This window comes from Carassius carassius, chromosome 7 (genome assembly GCF_963082965.1).
Source record: "Carassius carassius chromosome 7, fCarCar2.1, whole genome shotgun sequence".
Classification (NCBI taxonomy): domain Eukaryota; kingdom Metazoa; phylum Chordata; class Actinopteri; order Cypriniformes; family Cyprinidae; genus Carassius; species Carassius carassius.
In genome coordinates, this window is record NC_081761.1 from 23,051,578 (window position 1) to 23,068,725 (window position 17,148).

Below are 17,148 nucleotides of genomic sequence, written 5' to 3' on the forward strand. Positions count from 1 at the left end.
CTTGAAATATATTTATTTCTTCATTATAGATACTAATCTTTAGTATACAAATAGTTCTCAACTAGGGGGTGTCAAAAATAATGCATTTTTTAATACAAGGTTTTTTTTTGTTTTTTTTTGACTAATATAAACTTATCACGGGCATTTTTTTAATAAATATACATTTTTGGATTTATGCTAAGCTTTAAAATATTTTATCAGGTAAAAACTATTCAAAAGGATTGAGAACCACTGTACTATATCATGTTTATTGACATTATGATATGACCTCCGCTTGCTATAGTCTTCCTACTGTAATTATTGGTAGTTGTTTATGCTTTTGTAATGCAAGTCTTTTAATGTGTAGACTATTTGTCACAAGCATATAGCAAGTATACATGTGTATATGAATTCTATGACCAAATCACATGTAACGCATATAATGTGGAACTTTTTCAGGTTCTGGACGCACCATGATGATCGTTTTCTGTACATGTTGATGGAATATGTGAATGGCGGTGAACTTTTCAGCTATTTACGCAACCGAGGACGTTTCAGCAACAACACAGGAATGTTTTATTCAGCTGAAATCGTCTGTGCCATTGAATACCTTCACTCCAAAGAAATTGTCTACAGAGACCTAAAACCAGAGAATATACTGTTGGACAATGAGGGGCATATTCGATTGACAGATTTCGGTTTCGCTAAAAAGCTCTCTGAAAGGTATGTTGGCACCTGGTTGTCTACAAAAAGAACACTGTAGTTGTCAAAAAGTTGTGCATACACACAAACACACACAAAAGTCTCTTATAGTCACCAAAACTGCATTTATTTGATAAATTCAGTTTTTGGTTTGTTTTCCACAGCCATTACTCAAGTTTTCAGTGTCACATGATCATGTAACCATTTGTGGGTTGACCAGTTTATTTAATTTTTTATTGGACAATTATCCAAACAATAATTTATTTATTCATGTATTTGTTTATTTTTATTCATTCATTCATTCATCCATTATCTATTAGCCTAAATCTTAGTCTTCATTACATGCATTAACTTGTGTGCTTATGTACTTGATAAATAATCTAAATAAAAAAAAGCCAATATAGCGGAGCATTAGAGCTGTAGACAAATGGGTCCTCATATCTGGTCTCTAAAAATGGCACTGGTACATAACTACCTGAAACAGTCAACATATGATGCAATTTAACTGCAGATATCACACTGTTTTTCTGTTTGTTGTTGATGTTTTCTTAGCTGATGTACTATTACATTGAAATATAGTCATTTTCATTTAATACACTCCTATATAGATCTGTTGATGTTGTGAAACCTTTTGAAGTTATTTTTAAGTACATAAACCAGGGAGAGACAGAGAGAGCTTAGCAGCAGTTATCTGAAGTGTGCGCCCTTGAAGATTAAAGTTGATTTTAAGATTGGATTAGGCATGCTGCAGATTTTTACCTTCATTCCATGGCATTTTAACATTCCTGGTTTTCGCATTGTCAAATTAAATGTAAACCGTTAAACCTGCTTTGAAATTCTGAAGGGGATCAAATTCAGTTGTGGGATTTTTCAGAATATTCCTAACTGTATGATGTTATAATGCAGTAACGAACCAACTGATGCCTTCATTCACTCATACTGTGTGAATCCCTCTACAAAAGACATATACGATTGCTTCACTGCGGGTTATTAAAGCTGTCCTAATATGAGTGTCTTTTTAAAAAAAGGCTTAGTTTGGCCCCCTAGAGCATCCATCAGCCCACCGTTATTAATTCTGAATGAGTGCAACCAATGGACCATGGAACAATTTACGAGTAACCTTGCTGAAATTGAAAATCCCTCTGGTTGTGCCCCCTGATAGTATCATTCTAATACAATAAAAGAACAAGAGATTTTGTGTTTGTATGTGTGTGTATGTCCATCTGCAGTGCAGAGTATTGCAGTGCTTTCTCAGAGCAAGCCTTGACCCCTGATGTGTAAGTGTAGATCGTGTTTCTGTTTCTCTGTGCATGAGGAAGGACCCCAGAACTTCGGGGGTCTGACTCTGATGTGCAAGTGACCCACATATAGAAACTGAAAGCAGTGCCTCTGGTTCAATCGAGAAGACAACTGTCCCTGCAAGCAACAGCTTTGGCTTTTCCAGTCTGAGTAGATAGCTTCTGCACAGACTGTCATGTGGCAACAATGCCACCTGGTGGCTATATTTGCATTTGGTTTTATATTCAGAGATGGTTGCTGTTTACTTTGATCAATGGTCATTTGAAGCACCCATATTGTTAAAATGAGGACAGAATGAGGACTTTGGAAATCCAGTCATAGATCAGGCATCATTTTTTTTTAATCATTATTCTAGGCGGCATTAGGGCATTTTTCATGTTATCATCTTGTCAGAATGTCTGCTCAAGATGAGGGCTTATTATTGTGTCAGGGTGGGTTACTGATGAATTGCAGGGCTCTTATTGTGGTCATGTTTGAGGGCGAAGGAGGGAACTTGTCAAACGCTAGCTGCACAGCTTCAAGTGGCCAATCAAAAATAAAATAAAAAATAACTAAAGAGGAATTCAGAGAAAAGTCACCTTCATCTCAACAGCTTTGATGTCCTAAAAATCCTTTTTGAAAATTCAACTGTGAATTTTGAGATGTTTACACGCTTGTTACAGCAATGACTTAAACTAGTCAGCCGTTACAGCAAAGAGTAACAGTGAAATACAACACAGACAGGCCTACCTTTTCTAGCCAGACATGCAAATACAGCCATGCAGACAAACGTATTGTTAAGGGAGTCATCATTTGTGCTTATATTAATAACAGGATCTGATCTTGATAACCGGATTAGTTTCTTTGCTGTTCCTATTAGTATGCAGTCTGATATAATTGGAATAAACATAAATCATCAGAGCCAATCGAAAATCACATCACACCAAACCTCTCTCACAGTTCATAGGAATGCTGTTGTGAGCTGACACTGAGAGGCTTCAGTTAACACAAGGGAGACTAATCCTCTCTATTACAGAGAGAAGAACTAAAACCAGACAGCTGAGCACAGAAAGATATAGAAAGAAACTGAAATAGAGAGCAAGAAAAGAAGGAATATAAATACTCTGAGAGACATGCATGAAAGCTATTCCAGACCCCCTTTTGTGTAGGTTTTCTGTCACCATGGAAGTATTATCATAGTCTCAGCAGTAATATGGCAAGTGAGGTTATATTGAGAATAGATATAGAGATTCTATAATGTACTTTGTCCTAAAAAAGGTTGAAGACCCAGGAGCTAAAATAATCAGAATGTCAAGCTAAAGATCTGCTAAAACCGCAAAATGTTTCTATGAGAATTCTCCAGTATAGCGTTTATGCTACTCATCATTTCCTTATATTGAGATACTGGTATTTACAGAAAATCAGATTAGCAGCTCCAAAAAAAAAAAAAAAAAGTATTTACATATTTCTTCTCCTTTCATTATTGACATTCTGGTATCAACAGCTACTATCTTGTAATTCTGTTACAAAACCATATCTAGACAGAGAAGCAAAGGGCAGTCGTTTGCTGAAGGACAGGTCAACAGACTCATTTATTGACCGGCCCCATGGCCCCAAACAAACACAGTTTTGTCATTTCACCCCATGGAGCTGCAGCTACTCTGTGTAATCAGAAACCTTCTATTACAGTGTAGTGGGCATTCACCCTAGCTTCTAGCTCAATATACAGTTACGCTTATAGTTTCCTTGGCTTGAAGTGGATATGTCTCTACCTTACACCAACCAATACAATCCGGTCCAGTTAGCCAGCTGTCACAAGGTGTACTGTAATTACACCCCTCTGTGTACTATCTAAACTGTCACTGTAGTAGATGGGCTATGTTACACACTGGTTATATATCTATTTTTACTGAGTTAAATATATAGCCAACACAAATCAATATTTCATGTCCGTTTTCTTTTTTTTTCTTTTTTTCTTTTTTTTATGTAATGGTAATTGGGTTTGGCTTCCAACAATTTTCTAAATATATTCCCATTTGTGTTCTGCAGACATACAGGTTTGAAACAACATACTGTAAGGGTGTGTGAATTATGAACTTTTTCTTTTTTGGGTGAACTATCACTTTAAGGCTTAACTTGGAAAGCTTCAAAAATGTTATTAATTTACTGACTGAAAAAAGTAAAGAAACATTCATGTTTGTTCTTTGTCACCATAGCATTTATTTCCATCATCTTAAAACATTCCATTTATTTCCAGTTTTAAATCAGGTTTTGATCCCAGTTATTCTAAGAATTTGGGACCCTGTGGGATTTCCGTCTCTTTCTGTCCATCACTATTTAATTATCTCTTTCTTTTCAGGACATGGACTCTATGTGGTACTCCTGAGTATTTGGCTCCAGAAGTGATTCAAAGTAAAGGTCACGGGCGAGCCGTGGACTGGTGGGCTTTGGGTGTTCTCATCTTTGAAATGCTTGCAGGGTAAGACGGCACTATGATCACCTCCTAAACATTCTACACCAGGGATTTCAACCAGTTATCTATGTAGCCCTGGTAGTTTGTAATTTACTTTAGGGAATCCACAGAGATGTATAAAGCAGACAAAATTTTCTTGAATTCAATTTTATGATGTATTTTAATAGTTATTTTAAGGAAAATTAGTTAATGAACTGATAAACATTGTATATTGTAATAATGTTATTACAAAGTATTACCAATAATACCTATATTTGGTTACACTTTATTTTAAGGTGTCCATGTCACCGTATAATTACTAATTGAAAGGGATAGTTCACCCAAAAATGAGAATTCTGTCATTAATTTCTCACCCTCATGTTGTTCCAAATTCCATACGACCGTCGTTTATCTTCGGAATACAAATTAAGATATTTTTGATGGAATCTGAGAGCTCTCTGACCCTCCATAGACAGCAATGATATTACCACAATCAATGCAAAGAAACGTAGCAAGGACATCGGTAAAACATTCCATGTGACATCAGGGGTTCAGCCGTAATTTTCCAAAGCTATGTAAATGCTTTTTGTGCACAAAGAAAACAATAATAACATAATTTATTCAGCAATTAGAGGAGTACTGCTGAATAAATTATGTTATTATTGTTTTCTTTGCACACAAAAAAGTATTCTTGTAGCTTCTGGAAATTAGGGTTAAACCCCTGATGTTCTGATAACTATTTTACCGATTGTACCGATATTTCTGTGCGTTGATTGTTGTAATATCATTGCTTTCTATGGAGGGTCAGAGAGCTCTCAGATTCCAACAAAGATATCTCCATTGGTGTTCCAAAAATGAACGACGGTCTCACGGGATTGAAATGACATGAAGGTGAGTAATTAATGAGTAATTAAAGAGAGAATTTTGATTTTTGGGTGAACTATCCCTTGAAGTACAGAGTAATTAACTACATGTACTTACTCTATAGTTAGGGTTCGTATTAGTGTTTGCTTTAGGGTTACTTGCATGCAATCATGCATCATTTATTGTTATTATAATAGCAAGGACATGTAAAGTGTAACAAGTACACCTTAAAATAAAGTGTCTATGAGTGTCTAGATTTGTTAAGAGTTGGAAAACCCCAACAGGAAAACAACTCAGTAATTGAATTTCCATCTTTTAAAAATGCATCACTTGCATGACTTTCATGTGTTTGTGAGAGGAAAAAAAAGAAAATTCAAATACTGTTTTGTGACAACTATTTTCCATGTATAATTTAACTGCCCTTAAGGTAATGGCTACTTGACCAAAACCAGTCATGAATAAATACATGATGAAAAATAACACTTGCCATTTTATCCTGTATGGCTCAGACTGTATTATTTGTACTGGCTTGTGGTCAGGAAAAATCAGCTATTGTCAAAGGTACAACACTAGAGGGCAGCAGTGGAATATTAGACACCGAGTTCTTCCAAACACCCAAACCTCTGTGTGCATGTCTCAAAGCAGATGGCCTCTTTCAGTGCTGCCTTGATATTTATCCTTATTATGATATTTATCCTTATTTGCCTAGACGTTTATCCCTGCAGCCTACATTTGTCCACAAACTGGCATATTTAATATGCACACAGATAATCTACTCACGTTTACAGTATCTCCGGGGGCGGATGCATTTCCTGGAATATATCTTATATATTATATCTATAATATAATATATATAAATTCTTATTACCAACACGTGTGGGCTAAATGTGTGGTAGAACAGCATGCAAAATTTGTTGATACATTTTGGATAAATTATACATGATATTTTTTTATTTCTTTTGACATAATATATGTCCTGCAAAAGTACATGTGTTCAGTTTGTCAAAGCCGGTGTGAAACTTAACTTCTTCCCTCCTGGTACAGTTTTGGATGCTGTAGTGTGTATCCCATCCAAACTGCTCCATTCTCCCACCTCTAAATCTGCCCTAGAGCATTCTCAGGCTCTTGTGTGGAGGAAAAAGTGACCCACCCTCTTCATTCATCCCAGACTTCTTTAGAAGTGTTGGCTCCTGCATGTGAGTGAGGGAAAATGACCTGGTCCCTCATTTTTTTCAAGAGACAGGCACATGGACAAAGGCACAGCTTGCCCAGACATAAAAAATGCTCCCTTCAGTTGTCTCTGAGACTGTGAGTGTGCTTGTCAGTGTATGTCAAAGGTCGTTTGAGACTCCTTCGTGGAAAATGTAGCAAGAGTTGAAATGCTTCCTTCTGGAATGAGCCATGAAAAGGTTCGCAACCTCAACGCAGTGACGGGATATGTGGATGTGAGCGAATGTCTTGTTTGTGCTATTCTATTTCAGACCTAACTACATCTAGGTGCAAAATTCATGAAAATGTCAAAAACTTATCTTACAAATCTTACAAATGGGCTCTCTAGAGAGATCACCTCCTTGATTAGCTTCAGAGTTCATGTAAATTTAACAATACATTTTTTCCACTGGTTTTAATGTAAATGGCAACTCGGTAAAACTAAAGTTTAGCTTTTTTTGCTTAAGATTTGCTTTTCTGGCCATGCAACATTTTTTTTTTTTTTAATTAAAGCAAATCTGATTTTATGGGAGGGGTGGGATATCACAAACATTTATAATCAGAAATTCAAATTAAGGAGCCACTGAATTGATCAAAACTGAAAAAAAAAAAATATATATATATATATATTTATGTGTGTGTGTGTGTGTGTGTGTGTATGTGTGTGTGTGTGTGTGTATATATATATAAAACTTATACAAAATCATTAATCCAAAAATAGCATGAGCATAAGATACTTTCAAAAAATATTAATAAATATCTTACCAACCTCAAACTTATGAACAGTAGATTACAGGCATTACCTGCAAAGATCTTTCAAATGATGTGTGGAATCTTGTTAAGAGGAAGTACGTACAAATCAAGAGAGGGCTACAAAGTATTTCCAAAATCACTAACAAGTGGAGACTCTAGGGAACCATAACGGCAATCCAAAGAACATAGTACAGGGGGTGTGTATGTGTGTGTATGTATGTATGTGTATATATATATATATATATATATATATATATATATATGTATATATATATATATATATATATATAGTCATGTGCGATTAATTGCTCATGTTTTTATCACGGTGTAATGCTGTAAACTTCATAACCATCGGGAAGAAGGAGGCTGAAACCGGCAGACATCCAAATGAAGACTTTAATATTCAAATAAAGACAAAACAGCGCGACAGCCCCTTGCGGACGACTTTCGCGCCTGGTCCTCTCGTCCTTCACTGTCGTCGCTCCTCTTTTGTATCCTTCCGATCTCCTCCGTGGGACTCGAGACCGGTGAGTGTCGCAGGGGTCGTTCATTTCCAATCACTCCACCGGCCTCGCCCCATTCCCACGGCTCTCGGCCCCGCCCCACTCGTCACACACGGTTTACTGTATTATCACAGTATTGAAATTTGGTTTCAAAAAGTGGTCATAATACAGTATAACTGGTTTAGTAACATTTTTCTTATATTAACAAAAATAACTGAACATTTAAATACATTAAAGCAATACAGAAATATATATGAAGTTAAACGTTTTACAGAGATTAAAGTGCAAAAGAACTATAAAGACCAATAGGTATCACTTTACAATAAGATCTCATTAGTTAACCATTAACATTCACAATGATCAAATAGCTATATTTGCTACAAAAGTTAATAATCTTTGTTAAAAAATACAAGTCTTAGTTTATGTAAGCTAATTAAATAACACATTTGCAACTTTAGATTTAAACAACGTTAAACAACAATGAATGTTCAGAAAATGTCATATTGGCATTTTGTTAACCAATGAATTGACTAATGTTAACTAATGAAGCCCTAATGTAAAACAATTTTTTGGAAAATAAATAGCCTATTAAGTCTAAAACTTAAATATTTAGCACTGTGATGAACACAATAGCAAATCCACAAACTTGAATGACTATTTAAATACATTTTAGAAAATAGCAGCTGCTTTATTTATGGAGTTTAGAGTAAAGAGTAAAGGCTGCATTTTCTTCAGATTAGCGCCATCTGCTGTCAGAGAGTGAATGTGCTTTCATTCAGTGCATCTCATGTGTTCCCCCATGTGCTTCTCATGTGTGCTTTTTTACATCAGAGTGCACACTCTTTCAAGCAGCATACAACGGTGTTGTGCATTTTTACCAGTTGATGGGAAAAGTATTCTTTAAATGCATTCCAAATTATGAATAATTTGTAATACATAATTATTCATGGTATTTAGAAGTTCCCATGATAACAATACCATGTATATTTATATACTAAATACATAAATATATGTATTTTTGTATTTGTGGGTTAGTATTTTTGTATTTTTGCTGTGGGTTAGGATGGCTAGGCAGAAGCCATTGCTCACATAAAAACCTGTGGCTGCCTAAATTCTGAAAACAAAACAACCAAACAAACAAAAAACTGTGGGGTGTTTATACGTTTTATGCCCTACATATACATCTCCTATATATCATCTTCTTACCCAGATACAGACTTCTTAATAAGGAGTTTTATTACATTTTTAGGAATTTTACAGGCAGCAAGCACATTTATTAAAAGCAGAGTACCCTTGAGTTCAAAAACAGTGTGACAGAATGCAAGAGTCTCAAGTCAAAACACATTTTTCAAAGTGACTTAAAAATACTAGAGTCATGGCATTAGGTGCTGGAATAAAAACAAGACACAATGCATAAATAAATGTTATTCTGCATGGGTACATATATTTGCAAATACCCTGTGTGGAATTCAATACTGTATCTTGTGTGAAACAGACAGATTGACTGATTGAAATTCAGGCCTAGGCCTATTGATTGATAAAGTAATAAAAAGAAACAAAATATTGATTCGAAACACAACTTGTCTGCCACAATAATATCTGTCTTATAAAATATCAATAAATTGATTGATAATTGATTGACTGTTTTGATTAATCTGCAGATCATGTGATTGATTTTTTTTTTCTTTTATCAGTTTACAGTCTTAGTTATGATACAACACTTACTTCAAGAATTCATGAGCACACTTTTTTATACATATATTTCTCAGTGGAATCTTGGCAACACCTGTGCTGTTATGTAAAAGTTTCAGTTTCATAATTCTCCTTTTTTTTTACCCTGTCACCAGCCACTGCTCACAGTAACACTATAGAGACTAATGTCTATTCTGCTCACTTTCTCCTTCTCTCCATCTCTCTTTTCCATCACCTACCACCGCTGCAAGTTCTGCTCTCCTGGCTTCTCTCTCTGTTTATGGTTTCCACACTCAGTCAGTACTGTCAGTCCTGGTCAATCCATTATGTTGAACCACCTTATTTGACTTCTTTCAGAAGGCTGCAGCCTTAATGTCATTCTAAACCGTTCTTTATACAGTCAAACACAAAAGTAGATGTTTATAAGGTTCTTTTCCATTCAGTGAAAGTTTATGGTGAACAGACACTCTGAGGCACCTTAAAAAAAAAAATCTATCAATCATACGACTGAAATAAGCATATGGCTTTTATTTGTAAAGAATTAATGGTACATGGTTGGTCTAGAATTAAATTAAGTATTAAATCTAAAAGGAATCGCTTACCCAAAAATGAAAATTTGCAGAAAATGGGCTCACCTTCAGGCCATCCAAGGTGTAGATGAACTTGTTTACTCTGTTCATTCTGGGTTTCGCTCTTTTAAGCCGTCTCACATTTATCCTCCCTGTTTTGCAGCTCTGTGGTAATGGCTTGTTCAGTGTCTATCACTGCAGGGTGTTTCACTCTATATTTTGCTGCTGATGTATGTCTCGTCATCTCATCTTCACTGTTGACACTTGAGTCCCGTCATTGTCAGTGATCTGTGCCCTCATGAGACTTCAGGTGGTCGCCTAGTAACAGGCTCTTTAGCATGTCTCACCTCGTCTATCCCTCATATTCAGCGGCTCTTTTCGGTGCCAGCTGGATGCAGGCATTAAACACAAGCTCATTGAGACTGCAAGGATGTTTGATGGCATGTTGGTCGAGGCTGGAAGTCTGTAATGGAGGAGTAATGGATTACACCGTATGAACTGGAGAATCGCTCTACCAGACATTAGAGAACACATCACATCGACAGAAAGCATTATACTGAGACAGTAAACAGTAGTCATTTAGAGGCCTAAATGCCACCTTCATCCCTTGCAGTCCTCCTCCATTGGTGCAGACCAGGGATGCATCTGTGAAATGTACACCTGAAAGTGGTGCTAAATACTTAAGTATCTGTTGTTATTGAATTATTATGAATCAGTATTAAATTTGCATTTATGTATATTGAGTCGATTATTGATATATGAATAATTTCAGAGGTTTTTATTAGACTAAACTAACAGGGCTATACTAAGCCGGAGATTAAGTCTGTGTATTAGTTTCTTGCATTTCATCAGAACTTATTATTGAATTCTGATAAAGACACTAGTAACTATCTTTAAGGCTTTCTCAGTTCACTGTCATTCTGACACATTCAAATTTAAACATTAATTTTTTTAATTTTTTTTTTCTTAGACATCCACCATTTTTTGATGATAATCCCTTTGGCATCTACCAGAAGATCCTGTCCGGAAAGCTGGAGTTTCCACGGCATCTGGATTTCTATGTAAAGTGAGTTTGATAAAGAAAACACAACCCAATGACACATGCCATATTTATAGCATACATAAAACACAATGTCTCGTGAAATCATGGCAGCCTCAACATGAAATATTGTTTGATCTCAAACTTATGTGTGGGGGGGGGGAAAGCACATGTCTGTTTATTGCTAGCTAAAAGTAATAAAAGTCTTTTGAAATTGTTTTTTAATTCAAATTAATTTGGTGGGAAAAACAAGACATTTAAGTTTTGTTTTTAGATTTAAAAATATTAGGTGAAAACTATTTGACAAAAACTTGAAAAGATTCAATGAAAATGAGAAATCTTACTGAAATGATATGTTGAAGTTCTAAAATTGCTCGAATCAAAATAATAAACTAAACTGAAATATTTAACAAGATCTAATAAAAATGACAAAAGCCTATAATACTTCCTAAAACTAATTGAAAATATAACAATAATAGATCACTCGAATTATTAATAAATACTATTAAATTATGTAAATAATTCTTACATAACACTGTTCAAAACAAAATACAGTAAGTTTAGGCTAATTTTTATCATCCCTCCTGCAAAAATACATTAAATATACAGAAATATATGTCCCTGAACATCAGTAATGATTATTTTAATGCCTCTGCAACAAAAGCATCTTAAATACAGTAAAACATTTATTAATATGGTACTCCATATATAGTGCTCAAACTTTTACGTACTTTTTTAGTTTCAGTTAATAACAGGGTAAATAAGTTGCTGCATGTCTATAACCAGAAAGAGGTCTTTGACATGAAAAAAATTTGAAGACCCCTGTTTCAGAGAGTTTATAGTTAGAAGAGCGATGCTCTCACAGATATACGTACATGCATTTACATGTGCACACAGTTACAAAGTAACTCGTGTCCTCTAATGAACTGGTCTAAACATGTTAGCTAAGCAGACTGGAGTGGAGGCATCCTCCAGATTACAGACTGTCTATTTACTCTACACTAGTCCGCATGGTGCTTTTGATCTAAGGAAGCTCAGGAGTCAGCGAACGACCCACTGTCCCCTCTTGATGTTCAAAAAAGTAATCCTTTAGTCTATCCCTCTTAGTAAAACACAACAATATCATCTCTTAGTTTTAACATCTTAAAAAGTCATTGCAGCTGTACAAGCACATACAAAAAAATGACATCACCACTGCATTTCCTAATATGGCTTTTGTCCACTAGGGGCTAAACTAGCGTTCACTGCTTCAAACGGTCTGTACTCCAGAGACAAATACAGCTCGAGGAAGATCTCGGAAATAGAGACAGACAGTCACCTCAGGCAAAGCGAATCCGTGTTTCCTTTCGACTGGCATGTTTATTCTAGTTACAATTATGAAAGCAGCCAAAGCTACGACTTATGTCAATAGGGATTTACCGAGCTTGATAAGATAATGGTATCCTGAAGTCAAAAACACATGATCATTGAAGAATGAATAACATCTGCAAGGGAGGCTAGAGTGAAATGGTAAGGTCATCTGTAGCACGATCGCTCCAGGCGTCTCTCGTGTTAGGCTGAGTGAGAACATCAACGGTGCAGCAGTAAACATGCTAATGCACTCGTGTTCGCAGCTTCAAGTCTGTTAAATGGATACAGATTGATTTTAATACATAATGGTTATGTGAAAAGCTTAATGTAGGTAGATTTTTATGTGTGTAGAAAGTTTTTTTGTTAATAAACTGCACCATGTATAATCGGTTACACTTTATTTTAGTGCTGTCAAATGATTAATCGCGATTAAACGCATCCAAAAAATAAAAGTTTTTGTTTACACTATATATATGTGTGCTCTTTGTATATTTATTATGTGTATATATAAATACACACACATATGTTATGTTTGTATATTAAATATATTTATATATAATATAAATTATATAAACATATACATGTAAATATTTTTATGTATGTTGTCTGCATTTATATATACAGAATAAATATATACAGTACATTCACATATGTTACATAAACAAAAACTTTTATTTTGGATGTGATTAACTATCTGTTAACTAACATTAGTAAATACTATAGAAGCCTTTTTTTTTACTGTAGAACCCTTACCAAAAATGTTACCATAAATATCTTGAAAAAAATTACATCGCACACACCAATATTTTCTGACAAAGGCCTGGGGTATACCTCCTGACAAAGTAAAACTACTCTTTTAAAGAGATTGTTATACTTTATTTTAAGGTGTCTTTGTTACATGTACTTACGATTATAATAACAATAAATGATGCATAATTACATGCAAGTAACTCTAAACCAAACCCTAATCCTAACCATATAGTAAGTACATGTGGTTAATTAATATTACTCAGTACTTAAATGTATAATTACACTGTAACAAGGACACCGTAAAATGATTAATCATGATTAACATTGACTAAAACATTATTAAAATCAGAAATTGTATCTGTTAGTATTATTTAATGGACCCAATTGGACTCAACAGTTCTAGCAGTTGTATGGTTATTAACAATTATTATTATTTGTATGAACCATATTATCTAAGATTAATAAATACTGTAACTGTAAAGGTTTTTTTTCTCTCTTTTTTGTTAATTTTAGTTAAGTAACATTAACTTGTGGACCTTAAAAGATTATAGATTTGCGTTTATCATCATCTATCACGAAAATTGTGGACAGCTGTCCTTTATAGTGAAGATTTAACCTTCACTTTTTATTAGTTTTTATGTATTCGCTGTGTTAACTGTGTTAATGTTACTATTTCAGGACTTGTTTTAACGTATTCGTATAACTATTTTAAAGAGCAGATTGCAGATATTGTAAATGAATAATGCTGTGATGCCTTAATTCACTTGCAGCATACAAACAAAAATATTTGTGTAATTTAACTTAATTTGAACGAAGCCATGGAGATTTTTGGTGGTTCTCATCTTGTCTTTGTTTATCTAGGGACCTCATCAAGAAGTTTCTGGTGAATGATCGGGCAAGAAGGCTTGGAAACATGAAGGTAAGAAAGATGCTGGTGACAGATATTTATTAAAAGGATTTCTCTTGTATGGTTTAGCAGGAATCAGCATCTGGGATATTTCCTCGGATTTATCGTCATATCACATTCAAGGCCATCTATGAATCATCAAACAGAATGAACTCTGTTTCTAGTCCAGCTTTGCATCTTAATAAAGCTGCACGTGGCAAATAATAAGACCTTGATTGAGTCTTTCTCCCAAAGGCCACAGTATGCCACATATGTTTCCAGTTACGATAAGAAGTCTTCCCATCTGCCTAGAGAGGATGAGATGAGGCTCTGGAGAAACTCCCTGGACATTCAGAGAGTGATTCTGACACCAGGCAACTCTCCCACTATACCTCCTTCCAACCCCCATCAGACGAGGCGGATACTGGGGAAAGAACTATAGACAGAGTTCTTGTGCAAAATCATAGTAATTCAAATAGTTGCGGTTTAATGGCATTTACTTTTCTAAATTGTCCTTTCAGAGGAAATAATTCAGTAACTGGCGCCAGATGAAGTGGCAGTAGTGCGCTAGGCCTGTCATGCTTAATGTGATGCATATTGTGACTGTGATGTCATGGGAAGTTTGCGAACGGTTGCGTCATTTTCCCATTAGCTCCAGTTAATGCCATCATAATTCTCCATCACTTGTGAGGAGTGAGTTCTGCTGAAATATGTATCTGGCTCTTCTGTTTGTTTGGGGTTTATTCCTTTTTGTCATGAAGTCAGATTCAGAGTAAGAGACTTTTCAAAAGAAATGTCACTTTGTGTGGACTTCCAAAGGCTAGATGCTTCTGTTGTTAATTTAGCACTTTCTTTCTTTTGCTTTTTCTCCTCTCACTAAATACAGTGAGAGTTTAAGACCCAGGCAGCCTGATCACAGCTGTGTTTGCACTGTTTCCACAGCAAGGCCAGGTCCTGCTGGCAGCGCTCATTCACAAGTGCTGATATCTGTTATTCCACTTTAGTGAATGTGTGTCTGTCATGGACCCAGAGTGCAATGCATGGCCCAAATTCAGAGGTTTCTAGAAGACCTCAATAGGTTTGCATAGTTGTCCCAATTTAGTTTTCCCTCTCTAAGAAACTAAAAAGACAGTACAGTGGCTCAAAGGACTGTTTGGGGTCAAATGAGAAGTGTCATGTACAAGGTTTCAATCTAAAAGCGATGGTAGATATTTTAGGTTTTTATGGTTTGTCTCAAAAAGTAATGTTCAGTTAGTATCATAATCTTGTTTATTATTTTTGTCGTCTTCCAGAATGGAGCTGATGATGTGAAGAAACACAGATGGTTTAAGTCAGTAGACTGGGATTCTGTACCCTGTAAAAAACTCAAGGTAAGCTTCATATCAAGCTTTAGAATATCGCCTGTTATTAAATATTCATGCTGTGCCACTATTCATTTTCATTCATTTTTGAAAATCATTACTTGGCCACATGACTGTGACAACACCTTATTAAAAAGCGATCATCTTTTACTTTATTTACTGGTAAAATTTTATAGCCAGAATATTTCGCAGTTTCCCAGAAATACTTGGTAGCAGATAGTGGAAAGTAAACATACATGCCCATTCAGTTTGGGGTCAGTCGATTGTAAACACTGTAAAAAAAAAACCAAGGCTAACATTTTAGTATAGTGACCAATTCTTCCTATTAACTAGTTGCTTTTTAGCATGCCTATTATTAACATATTGGTTGTTTATTAGTACTTATAAAGCACATATTCTGCATGACCATATTTTTGGCAGCCATTACTCCAGTCTTTAGTTTCACATGATTCTTCAGAAATCATTCTAATATGCTTATTTCTTATTATTATAAATGTTGAGGAGGAAAAGTAATACATTTAGAAACTGTGGTAATTTTTTTAAAATACTTTTTGATGAATACGATCACTTTTGATCAATTTAATGATTCATTTCTTTACTGAATGCACACTTTTGAATGATAAAGTCTCTTAAATGAGTTTTTTTCATTGCTGTGACAGCCACCCATAGTTCCCAAGGTATCTCACGAGGGTGACACGTCTAACTTTGACACCTATCCAGAGGATGAGTGGAAGAAGGACACACCAGTACCAGCTAAGGATCTGGAAATTTTCAAGAACTTCTGAAAAACATATTCTTTTTAATGAATAAAAAGAAAAGGACTGGTAGAAGATAATGATTTAGAGTTTTAACCTAAACAATCAGGGGACATTGAAAGGTCATCGTTGCATTATTATAGGCATGTCCTGCACACTTGAGAAACCCAAACAGAATTCTTCTGATCATTGTCAACATAATCATGGTCAAACATTTACAGAGGAAACAGTTCATCACTTCAGCATCATCTGTTAAGTGATGAGCAACTTGATTCAACACCCTCTTATATTATGCAAAATGTATGTTTTTAAAGAGTTTAAATAAGCAGTATCAAGGTTCTTTTTGCTGGATCAAAACAATGGCTTCGCTTATGCCTAAACATGCCTGGTCATGTTTGTGTTATGGCTTTATATCTTAAAAGCTTGCTGAATTAGAGCTTTAGCCTGACAAATTTAGTTTCTGGTTATCTGAACTTACTGTGTTGATCCTTTCCTCCCACATTATATTGCTTTATTCATTTCGTAACACCGGGCCTGTTTCACACTGCACTCTCGAGCAGGCATGTAAACAAAGCAGAAGCGTAACTGCAACATTATGCTTTTATACTGGCAGCATTTTTCCGGCTTAACAACATAGCCAGTCTTTAAAAAAAAAAAAAAAATGCATAGTCAATGTAAATGACAACAATGCATTTTAAATGGTAATTTTTTTTAAATAATTAAGACTACAAAAATGTAATTTACATTTGGTTGTAGGCCATATTTAAATCCAAAATGTCATTAATCTACAGAACCCAAATTTCAAACTATAGCGATGAGTTGGATTCGTCATATTTACTAAACGGAAAGCGCTGCTGTGTGTGTGTGCGCATGTGTGCGTGTGTGTGTGTGTGTGTGATAAGTCTATATTTCACTCCTGTTTTTAATTTGTATGCTGTAAGCTTTTGATGTTGTGTGTAAACCCATCAGAAGAAGAAAAATGCTTTGGCAAATTAATTTTTACGTT

At 35.1% G+C, this 17,148-nt stretch overlaps 1 protein-coding gene across 1 annotated transcript in view; it reads left to right on the top strand.

The window, feature by feature from the left end:
- Nucleotides 1–16,849, top strand: part of prkx (protein kinase X-linked) — a 33,270-nt gene extending 16,421 nt beyond the window's left edge. Inside the window, exons 3-8 of the mRNA XM_059554212.1 lie at nt 439–702; nt 4,319–4,438; nt 10,972–11,067; nt 14,002–14,059; nt 15,319–15,396; nt 16,047–16,849. Coding sequence (XP_059410195.1) covers nt 439–702; nt 4,319–4,438; nt 10,972–11,067; nt 14,002–14,059; nt 15,319–15,396; nt 16,047–16,172 — 742 coding nt within the window. The 3' untranslated portion in view covers nt 16,173–16,849. The remainder of the gene's footprint in view (nt 1–438; nt 703–4,318; nt 4,439–10,971; nt 11,068–14,001; nt 14,060–15,318; nt 15,397–16,046) is intronic.
- Nucleotides 16,850–17,148: the final 299 nt, after the last annotated feature.